Source organism: Apis laboriosa, unplaced genomic scaffold (genome assembly GCF_014066325.1).
Source record: "Apis laboriosa isolate Shangri-la unplaced genomic scaffold, ASM1406632v1 scaffold23_cov150, whole genome shotgun sequence".
In the NCBI taxonomy this organism is placed as follows: Eukaryota; Metazoa; Arthropoda; class Insecta; order Hymenoptera; family Apidae; genus Apis; species Apis laboriosa.
The window spans coordinates 4,939,249-4,949,732 of NW_025222452.1; the positions used below are offsets into that span (position 1 = coordinate 4,939,249).

Here is a 10,484-nt window from a genome sequence, read left to right on the forward strand (position 1 = left end):
TTAAATGCACGCGTTTCAACATTCGTACACCGCCGCTTTAAATCGAGAAAATTATCGGTATACTTGTCAGCATGTATGTAACGTGTGCCGCATGCGCCCAGTTATTTGCTTAATTCAGCGCTTATACGTCCGTTTACACGGATCTAAAGTTAGAGCCGACCGACGAACGTTGCTTCGCGTTTTGCATTACTCATTTCAGAATGCCTCTTCGGCCCAATGCCGTACGGCATTAAAGAGACTCGCGGCCGACACGTACGTTACGTACATCGCACTCTTACAAATGCCGATCGACGTCTATGATAAGCCAAAGTTCATCGAAACATGCGAAATCACGCAACTCTGGATCGTTGATCCATGACGGAGATCTTTTTTTCTCTCTCCTCCAACGATTTTCGATTTTCGATTCACTCTCGTTTCAATTGTTTCACAATGAAATTTTATTCTTTCCTTCGTATTCTTTTTTTCCTTACGTACGTGGGCGTATTATTCTAAATATGGTCGTGGCATCAAAGAAAGTATTTTTTGGTGGAAAATATAATTATTTATCGATACTAGTTCGAACACTTTCGAAGGATCGTAATTTTCATTCGTTCAATGGAGAATGAAAATTTTTTTCGTTCAAGGAAAATTTCTCTTTCGTTCTTCTTCTCCTCCATTTTTATCGGAATTGTATATCTATCCTCTTGCACGCCATTGCGTTGGCGTTATCTTTAGCGTTAGATTACTCGTGGACACGTTTAGACTGCAATACCGAAAATAGCAACAAAATGGAACTAGAAGAATTCAGAATGAAGAGCTCTTTTGATAAGTTATCAAGCTGTATACATTGCGAAATATGAATTTTTTTTTTTTTTTTTTTTCCACCAAATGCAGATAATGTTCAGAGATGATTGTTTCTATACAGAATCCGTTCATTACATAAAATCCGTCATCCGTTGAATTACTTGTTTTTACGTGTATATGTATTTATAGCGCAGGGGTATCTGGGTAATTGATTAAGCGGAGAATAAAAAAGAATATCGATTAATTCTAATTGAAGGACTGAAAGGCTCAAAGAGCTGTAACATATATATATATATATAAAACACGATATATTGGCATTATGTTATTAATTTTTCATCAAGGTTATTATCATACGTAAAGATTTACTTCAGTTCGAATTTTTTTCTGGAAAAAATTGAAATTAAAATTTTGTTTAAAACTCTTGGAAAGATTATTCTTATTTTCTTTTTTCTTAATTATTCTGCCTATTTTATATCCAAAACATCAATTACACGGATAAAGTAACAACGAATTTAAAATATATTTTATTGTCTAGAAATGAAAAACTTTAAGAAATATACGAATATAATTTCTGTTCAATAATTTTAATGTGTTACAATTAAATCGCGGAATAAAAGCTCATGTTCATTAGATCATTAGAAAATTATTTAAAGGAACAAAAGGATCGAGATAAACTGTATAAACACGATAAATTTAATCGTATTATTTAGAGAATCTGTTTCCTCGGAACGCGAGAACAATAAAACATACGTATTTGTGGGTTACTGTACTATAGTTTATCCCGGTTGGCTTTTCTTTGAGTTTCCATCCCGCTGGAACGTGGAATGCAACGAAACGATGCAGTGAAACGGTTTATTACCGTTTTCAAGGTTCCTGACGCTTCTTGGAACATAAATATTCATCTTTCATGGATCGAGGATAGTTTCGCAATATGGCGTCACGATTAATTATTGTGCACTGGATGAAGTGATTAATTTTTCACGATAAATAAAATATTATTTTTTCCATCACTCCTATCCTTAACAACCTTTTACGTTATTTCTTTCGAATTATCATTTTAATTTACAATTGATTTATATTTCTATTTAAAGAAGATATTCTATATTATTTACTAGAGAGATATTATATCTATCTTTTATCGCAGCATCCGTTATATAAATTATTAACACGTCGCAACGATCATTTTTCACGATTATAATTAAAATCTCCGAGAAAAATACGCGTATAATTTTTGTTCGAACGAAGCAAAAATTCTTATCGTATATGAGAATAATTGCGATTACACGGTGTCGTCTATTATACCTCTTTTTTAATAACGCCTCCCTTTTGTCGCCTGTCAGACTTGCTTTCCTCTTATCTCCGCGATATATCTGGTATTAAAACCCCCTCGGTTTGTCCATTCTTCCCTTGTCTCGGGTTTCGTCGTAGAAAAATTCGTCGGATCTCCCTTCTATTTCTCTCCTTCTCTTCTTTTCTCGAAAACCACGTATAATATTTTCGAACCACGAAACAAAATTCGAGAAACGAAAAGGTAATGAGATCAAGATTTCTACGTTTCTCTTCTATCTAATTCTATAATCTAATAATAATATTTTACTCCGCAATATTAATCATAGATCTCGCACGCGTTCTATCATTTCTTTAAAAACAAAAATATCCGTCTCGTTGCATCTATCTGGAAGATAAACGAGAGGATGAAAGCAAAAATATATCAGAAAAACCTCTCCCAAATAAGAGGGAATAACGATTGAAATTCCATTCCAATCGCCACGTGTTCCATCATCCTTCAAATTTTCATCCATCACTTGTGAAATTACTCAACCGCCACGGCTGTCCTCGTAACCACGCTTTCATCACTTTTCATCCCTTCCAATGCGCGTTCGCAGAAAGGGGCGCGATAACGCATTCCGGATCCCGCGGAACAAAAGAATCCTCGAGCGTTTTGTCGTTGACGGGTTGAAGATCGATATTAGACGCCCGTGAACAGATTACACAGACCATTCCCAATTTCGCTCTTTTGCCCTTGAAGATCAGGTTGTTCGATCGACGCGTTTTTAAAGGCGAATATATATATATATATATATATAATTTTTTAAATATTCAAAAGTGGACGCACTTGACTCATTGTTGGCGTAGGTCGGTCCACTTTCTCTCTCTTCTCTTTCCATCTCGAGTTCTTTTTATCCTCCCTCCTCTTTGCCTCTCGTTTCGTCTTTCTTTTTTCCTTCAAATGAGACTCGTAATTTATTCTTCTCCTTTTGGTGATTCCTCTTCGATGCAAAATGCATACGATTCGTTATGAAAGCGTTTCGTTATTTCTCACTCTCCTCTTTTTTTTTTTGCCCGAAGAGCGTGTTGAATGGTTATTTTAAGGAGAGATGTATCGAATCGGTCCTCTTTTTGATTCGAGAATTAATTCTTTCTTTTTTCGTCGATTTTTCTTCGAGAGAGGATTAAAGTAGTTACAAATTGTTCACTGCAAAAAAAGTTAAAAAATAATCAACTCCAACATTTCTCAATTTCATTATCATTTTCGTAGATTAATAAGCGATAGTAGCGCCACATAACTATTAAATTATCAGCGATATTTATTTGTTCTTTAATCACTTATTATTTCTATTTCTTTACTTTTTCAAAAAAGAAAAAATTCGAATCATTGTATATTTTCGTAAAACATATTGCGATTATAGTTGATCGTCATAGCGTTGAGTCAACGTATCTTATAAATTTTCTACAGCTCGCTGGTAATATTATCCGTCGCCGTGAAACATCGAAAACGCACGAATTCGCCAAGTGCAATCGCTCAAACGAGACGTCTCGTCGGTGTACAACGCGGTTTTCGAGCATTGCCACCAGCCGTGTTTGCGCCTGGTCAAGGTGCCCGACACTCTGCCGGTATAATGTACCGTCACAGGACTTGGCCTTGCAGTCACTCTCGCGCGTCCTCGTCTCCCGCCCTCCTTAAAGCCGCGTTCACAACTCGCCTGATGCCGAACTTGCCAGATCGTAGCTTCGATCAATCACCACCATAGGCGCGGCTATAGACCTTCGACCTTCCGCCTTAGTTCCGTGAGAACTGGCTAAGGTTATTTTTGCAAGAAAGATATTTTCGTGGTGTGTGGAATTTTCAAGACGATGTTTCGCAATTTATGGATTCTTCGTTGTGTTCGATGCTTCGAGTGTTACTCGATATCGAGTATGAGAGCTGGTATTTTTGAACGGAGAATTCGATAATATTCGATAATCGAAGAATGAAGTTTGTTAATTTTTTTTTCGAGATTTGTCAATGACGTAGATATGTTTGGCAAAATGAATGTTGGATGTTAGGATCATGATTAAATATTCTTCGCAATTTTAAAAATACTCAATCTCTACGTAAATTTTCTAAAAAAGGGTTAAAGTCGATAGATATTTGTTGCGATCTGTACAGTTTGATGCAAACGTGAGAACGTTGCTTTCGTTTCGCCGTTTGTCGATGACCTTCGATCCATTTTGCACGCTCGGCGATTGCGTAATTAAAGCAACGGCGTTTAATAAACGACCGCGATGAGCGACGCGCAATCGGCGACCCTAACACTCGAAATAGAAGTCGTTGAGGAGAGTTACGGCCTCGGTGTAATTATATTTTCCGCGGAAATACGTGGTTGATGAGCGGCCGATATCAGTTGCGTGTTAAATAGATACGTCTCGATCTAGTGAATAAAGTTTTCCACGGAATTCTTTGGTTCCTTTGTTTTATCCTTTTGTTGGCGCAGAAGTGTTCATTTTGAAGGAATAGTCTTTGATTATTTTAGAGTTGAGAATTAAGTTAGATCGCTTTTTATTTGAGAGATTATCTTTTTAAGTATGATAGTATAATGATGTCATTAAAGTTATTAGAATTATAATTGCTGAACAGAACGGTCACTGATGAAAAATGACGCACAGTATTTAATTTTAAATCCAATCTTTAATCTTTAAATAATTATTATTGAAATCTATCGTTTTAATCATCTAGTATTATTTAACTTTCTAAAATCTCAAAATCTTTAATTTTGTTAATTTTCATTATTTTGATTTTTCTAACATTGTTAGGCTGCTTTGTTTATTGGCTCGATTTTCAAAAAAATTCGGACAATTTGACCCTGTTCAGATTAGTGTGTCAAGGCCGACGTGTGTGCAGCGAGATGACGTAAGTCCCGTGGAAATTACCTGTTGCAAGGTTAACGAAATCTTAAACGATGAGAAAAGGTGCAATGAAATTTCGGCGAATTTAAAATTTAAAAAAAACCAACAACTCTAGAATTGATTTCTTGCTATACAATCGAGAGAAGAATTATAACATTCTCGTGTATCGATTTTCGATTTCCAGATAAAAAAGCGAAAAAGAGAAGAAAAATAAAAGAAAAAGAATTGTGATATCAAATTATTATTGTAGGGACTCGTAAATCTCCCTGTCTCTCCCTGTCTCTCCCTGTCTCTCCCTGTCTCTCCCTGTCTCTCCCTGTCTCTCCCTATCTTTCCTCGATTCTCCATGACTCTCTTTCGTTTTACAAAGTATTACTTGCTTCTCTTGGCTTTTCTTTATTGTTTCCAACGATTATATTTCTCTTCCTTTCGTTCAATAGAGGACTACAATGCTCGACCGAAACCTATTAAAATGTCGTTTATCTTCTATCTTGTAGAAAACTAATGACGCATATGTACAAACGATTCGTACACAGTTTGTAACGAATCAGAAACAGAGCGTGAAAAAAGAAGCATCGAGCAGCAATATAGTGTAGAATGAAGCAAGATGATGGAACGACGAGAATTACGCGGTAAAATGAACGATTTGTAATCCTACTTGCTCGTAGTTGCTTCCACCATCGAAGCATAAAATTGTTTGCGAATATGGGTCGGAATTTATTTTATCCATTTTCTTATCCCGTTAAAATTTTTATCTTTTTATACGATGTGAAACAAATCATTCACGAAGATTTATTATGAAATTGATTAATTTCAGGGAATTTCTATTTATCTATTTCTTTTTTTTTTTTTTTCCGAAAAAAGGATTGGATTAGAAAATATTATACAACACTGAAACTTTACATAAAACGATCCGACGACGTAAATGACTCAACAAATTAGCTTTAATTCTTAATCCTATTTAGTGATTAGCACATATCGTAACACTTATACAGGGTGTCCTCAACTTCGTCACTATTATATGGATCGAAACATAAGAGAGAGAGAGAAAAAAAATGTTATATAAACATGGATCATTACGAAGAAAATATGAAATACGAAAGGAACAGATTTAGGTTATACGATATAATGCAAGAATAGATCAACAATATTTATCTTTAGTTTGTTTGCGCCAATTGAAATAAATCAAAATAGAAATGCAACTTGTCACATAATAAATTTTATTTTCAACCATTGTCAATCCTGTATTGTCAATAACTGTGGACATTTTGAGATGCAGAATTAATTACTTTTTGCATAAATAATGCGAACGTAAATTGTTTTATTTTTATTTTGTAACCGTGAATTTATTATATATATTTTTATATTTTCGTTATAAGTTTTTAATAAAGCTTTTAACATTTTAACAGTTTTTTTTTTTCATTCACAATATCGACAATTTGTTTGTTAAAAAAAATTAGAATATTTTACATATATAATCTTTATTTCACCAAGATTGTTCAAATATTTTCGACCGGTAGCCTGTGTGCGGAAATTGATATGATTGATTAATCGTTATTATTCATTAATTCTTATTGCTTTTTATTATTCTTATTATTGTAAATTATAAGTTGGAATCTCGGTGAGATAATTAGCGTAGTTACGTGGTGGACGAGTCGTCCTCGATCGATCGACAAATGGGAATCTCGGTCGTTCGAGGCTGAAAGTAAAAGGACGTCGTGTCGTGAATATTAATGGGGTAAAAGTATAATTCTGTGACGCGTTAGAAAGTAACGTTTTATTTGGGACATGTGTGTATCATCGCTTCGACATCGTTTTCTTATAAAAAAAAAAAAAAAAAAAAAAAAAAAAAGAAAAAATTAAACAACTTGTCGAGGAAAAATAGAAAAAAATTACCTAAATTTCTAACAAACTCGAAGGAATTAGAAATTTCTTGTCACTTAAGTTCTAAATAAATGATATGTGATTTCAATTAATTAATTGAATAGAAATAAAATGTACTAAAATAATTTCTACAAACTTTTTTTTTTTTTTTTTTCTAACATAGATATTATATTTGTCTGTTCCAGGGCTAAGTCTGGACAACAGCAATATGTCCATGTCCTCTGTGGGCCCGCAAAGTCCACTGGACATGAAGCCCGACACAGCAAGCCTCATCAACCCCGGAAACTTCAGCCCTTCCGGTCCCAATAGTCCGGGGTAAGTAACACTATCGTAAATCGAACGATCCTTAAGATTTAACAATTGTCGACAATGCATCGATGGGACAGTGTGCGATACACGATTGTATCGATTCGACAGATATCGAGATTCTGGCGAACGACATCGTAAATCGAGGGTATATTGTGAGCGTAGTTATCGCCCTTACAGGAATCGAGCGAAATATACTTCGACTTTTAATTTTTATATATTATATTATATATTGTAACTCGTGAAATTTTGATGGAAATTTTTACAAGTTTTTTAATCAAGTTAGTTAAAAAATTATTATTATAACGATGCTTATTAACACTTATTTTTCTAACGAAGTTATTCTAAAAATGTTTCACGAGTTATGCATATTCTATAAATTAATTTTGTGATTAATTTTTTTTTTTTAGAGAAATTTGATTATTAAAGGGTTAATTGTTAGTTTTCAATGGAAAAGTTTTTTGCTCGATTCAGGGGCAGTAGTTTCGTAGCTCGTGTTTTTGTTACTCTCTTCTTTGCATGTAAGATCCTTCACCGCTGGTTGTCACAGCAACCTTCTAAGTACGTCGCCGAGTGGCCAGAACAAAGCAGTCGCACCCTACCCGCCGAACCACCCTCTCTCCGGAAGCAAGCACCTCTGCTCGATCTGCGGTGACCGTGCCAGTGGCAAACATTATGGTGTCTATAGGTAAGTCGAAAAACAACTTATTTCTTTATTTTCTTGAAATAATTGTAACATCAATACGAATGAAAAAGTAGATTTAGATTTGGGGATCCCTAGAACTGATGTCTAGTGAATTCTTTAAAATATGAATAATCTCTCGAAAGTCAAATTAATTTCGATCGATAAATTTTCTAAAACTTTTATAAACTTTTATAAAAATGGAATTCTAGGTTTAATTTTTCGATTTTTATAATTAATTCTATTGAATTCTATTAAATCCTGCAATTTATAACAATTTCTAAAATAAGATAATTCTAGTTTTATTATTATTTTTTTATTATTTTTTCAAATAATGATGAACTTGATTCTAAGTTTTAATTTTAAATAAGTTTGTATAATTTCAGAATATAGAAATTAGGATTATTCGTAACGTGAATAATTTTTCTATTATCCAGTTTTTATTATCCAATTTTTTTTGGAATTGGATACTATCCAAGATCAATCAATCGTCCGAGAATCGTAAATTTTTTACAAAATACGGATCTTGAATCAAGGTTAACAATGATAAATTGCCTTTGTTCCGGAAATCGTTGAGCGAGTTTTTTTTTCATTATTGAAATAATCAGTTCAAAATCATTGATTATAACTCGATAATTTTAATCCTTGACTAATTAAAAGTAGAATATATTAATGAATAGATAGAAATCAAGACAAAGTGAGAGAAAAAGAGAAGACTGAAAGATACCTATTTTAATGAAGAAGATAGAATTTCAAATTGTATTAAAATCTTCTTTTTTATTTATTTCAAAGAATGTGATAATCGAATTTTAATGAAAAATTGATGAGCTTAGAAAATTAGGAAATAAGCAGAATATTTTCAATAATATTTCAACTTTTTGATATAAATCATCTGTTTATATCAAATATCTGTGTATATATTAAATATATAATATCTTGTTAAAATTTTAATTTTCTACAATACAACAAACAATAAAAATATAAAATCAATTACACAATCAAAATAAAATCAATAAAACATTATATTGATCTACGTAAAATGATTACACTCGATTACATCATCATATATAGACCGATTAAAAAGCGAGATATATAATTTTCCTTCCGAACCCTATTAGACTGTGACGTTTTACGAGTAAACAAACACGCAGATTGACAATTTTAATTACATGCATATGAAAAACGAGAACATACATTTGCATATAATCGTTTTGTTATGTCGAGTTTAATGGAGAGAGAATAAAAATCGTCGATTGACTTGGTGAACGTGTTCGTGTTCGATTAAGAAAACAAAAAATTTCGTGATTTATTTCACGAACGTGAATCGTCTTTTCTTTTGTCATTTTACAACTGGGCTCATTTATATAATTGTTACGTATATCGAGAGAAAGTATGGAGAGTAAAAGTATTCGTATCGTATAATGTGTTGCAAGAATTTTGTCGAAAAATAAATAGGGAGAAAACAAGAGTTCTTGTTCACAAATTCTTTTAAAATTCAATTAATATATATTTATTTAAGAAGAAATTTAAAACAATAAAAGATTCAATAGAGATAATTTAGTTAAATTGTTAAATTATTATATTCAACAATTTTTAAGATACTTAAAATACACGAACAGAATATTTTTTAATATTTGAAGTTATCAATTTTGAACTATGTTTTAGATATTTAAAATCTAAAATTCTTATGGCTCTTCAAACACTCAAAATCTTTAAGATACTTAGAATATATAACTGTGTTTAAAATACTGAAATAACTTAAAATTTACATCATTAAACAATGTATAAATGATCAAATAAAACTTAAATATTTAAACTTCAGTTGGAATATCTAAGAATAAAAAAAATTATTCACAATATTTCAACCTTTTCGTCTGATCAAATGTCAAAGTAGAATATAAGTGACAAGTAAAAAGCTGCTAAAAGAATTATAAGCCAGGAGGTGAAAATGGAAGATGGATACATATATACATATATTGGAAGTTTAAAATAAAAAGTGGAATAGTCCACGCCCCACATTAAACAGGTCGATACCAAGTGACTTGAGAATAATTTATCGCTTATAAAATTATGTAACATCTACATACAGAAATATCTTAAGAACGATGACGTGTTTTTTTCAATCAATCCTCTATATATGACTCAACAAAGACTAGCTAATTTTTATATTACTCGCGAACCGTTTCTTTTGCATTAAAAAAAAAAAAACTTGTTCGAACAAAAACCATACAAAATTATGACAAACGAATCATATACTAATACATTTAATATATATTTTAATATATATTAAAATATTTTTCTTTTTTTTTTTTAACGAGCAAATTTCCTTCTTAACATAAGAAAAAAAAAAAGATCTAATAAATTTTCCTCGTTCTGACACTTTCAGTAATAACGTAGAATAAAAATAGAGTTTCTAAGAACCTATTTATCGTAAAAAAATACTTCATCGTGACTTTGCGAGTTTAAATAGCTAAAGAATACGCTAAAAAAAATTTGATTATCATTTTTAACATGACTAAGTAATTTTTTTTTTCCATTTTATTAATGATTTTATGATCAATGTAAATTTTTCAATTTCGATAATTCCAACATATATATATCGAATAAATAAGTTGTGAAATATATCTTCGAGAAATTCTTGGATAAGTCTCCCTCTTATTTC

At 32.0% G+C, this 10,484-nt stretch overlaps 1 protein-coding gene across 8 annotated transcripts in view; it reads left to right on the forward strand.

The window, feature by feature from the left end:
* The window catches only part of LOC122713454 (retinoic acid receptor RXR), a 56,550-nt gene that overhangs the window by 37,709 nt on the left and 8,357 nt on the right, over nucleotides 1–10,484 (forward strand). For 7 of the 8 annotated variants that reach the window (XM_043933922.1, XM_043933916.1, XM_043933919.1 and 4 more), the window contains 2 exons: nucleotides 7,020–7,149; nucleotides 7,667–7,828. In XM_043933922.1, the coding sequence (XP_043789857.1) occupies nucleotides 7,020–7,149; nucleotides 7,667–7,828 (292 nt within the window). The remainder of the gene's footprint in view (nucleotides 1–7,019; nucleotides 7,150–7,666; nucleotides 7,829–10,484) is intronic. The other variant, XM_043933920.1, reaches the window with a different exon arrangement.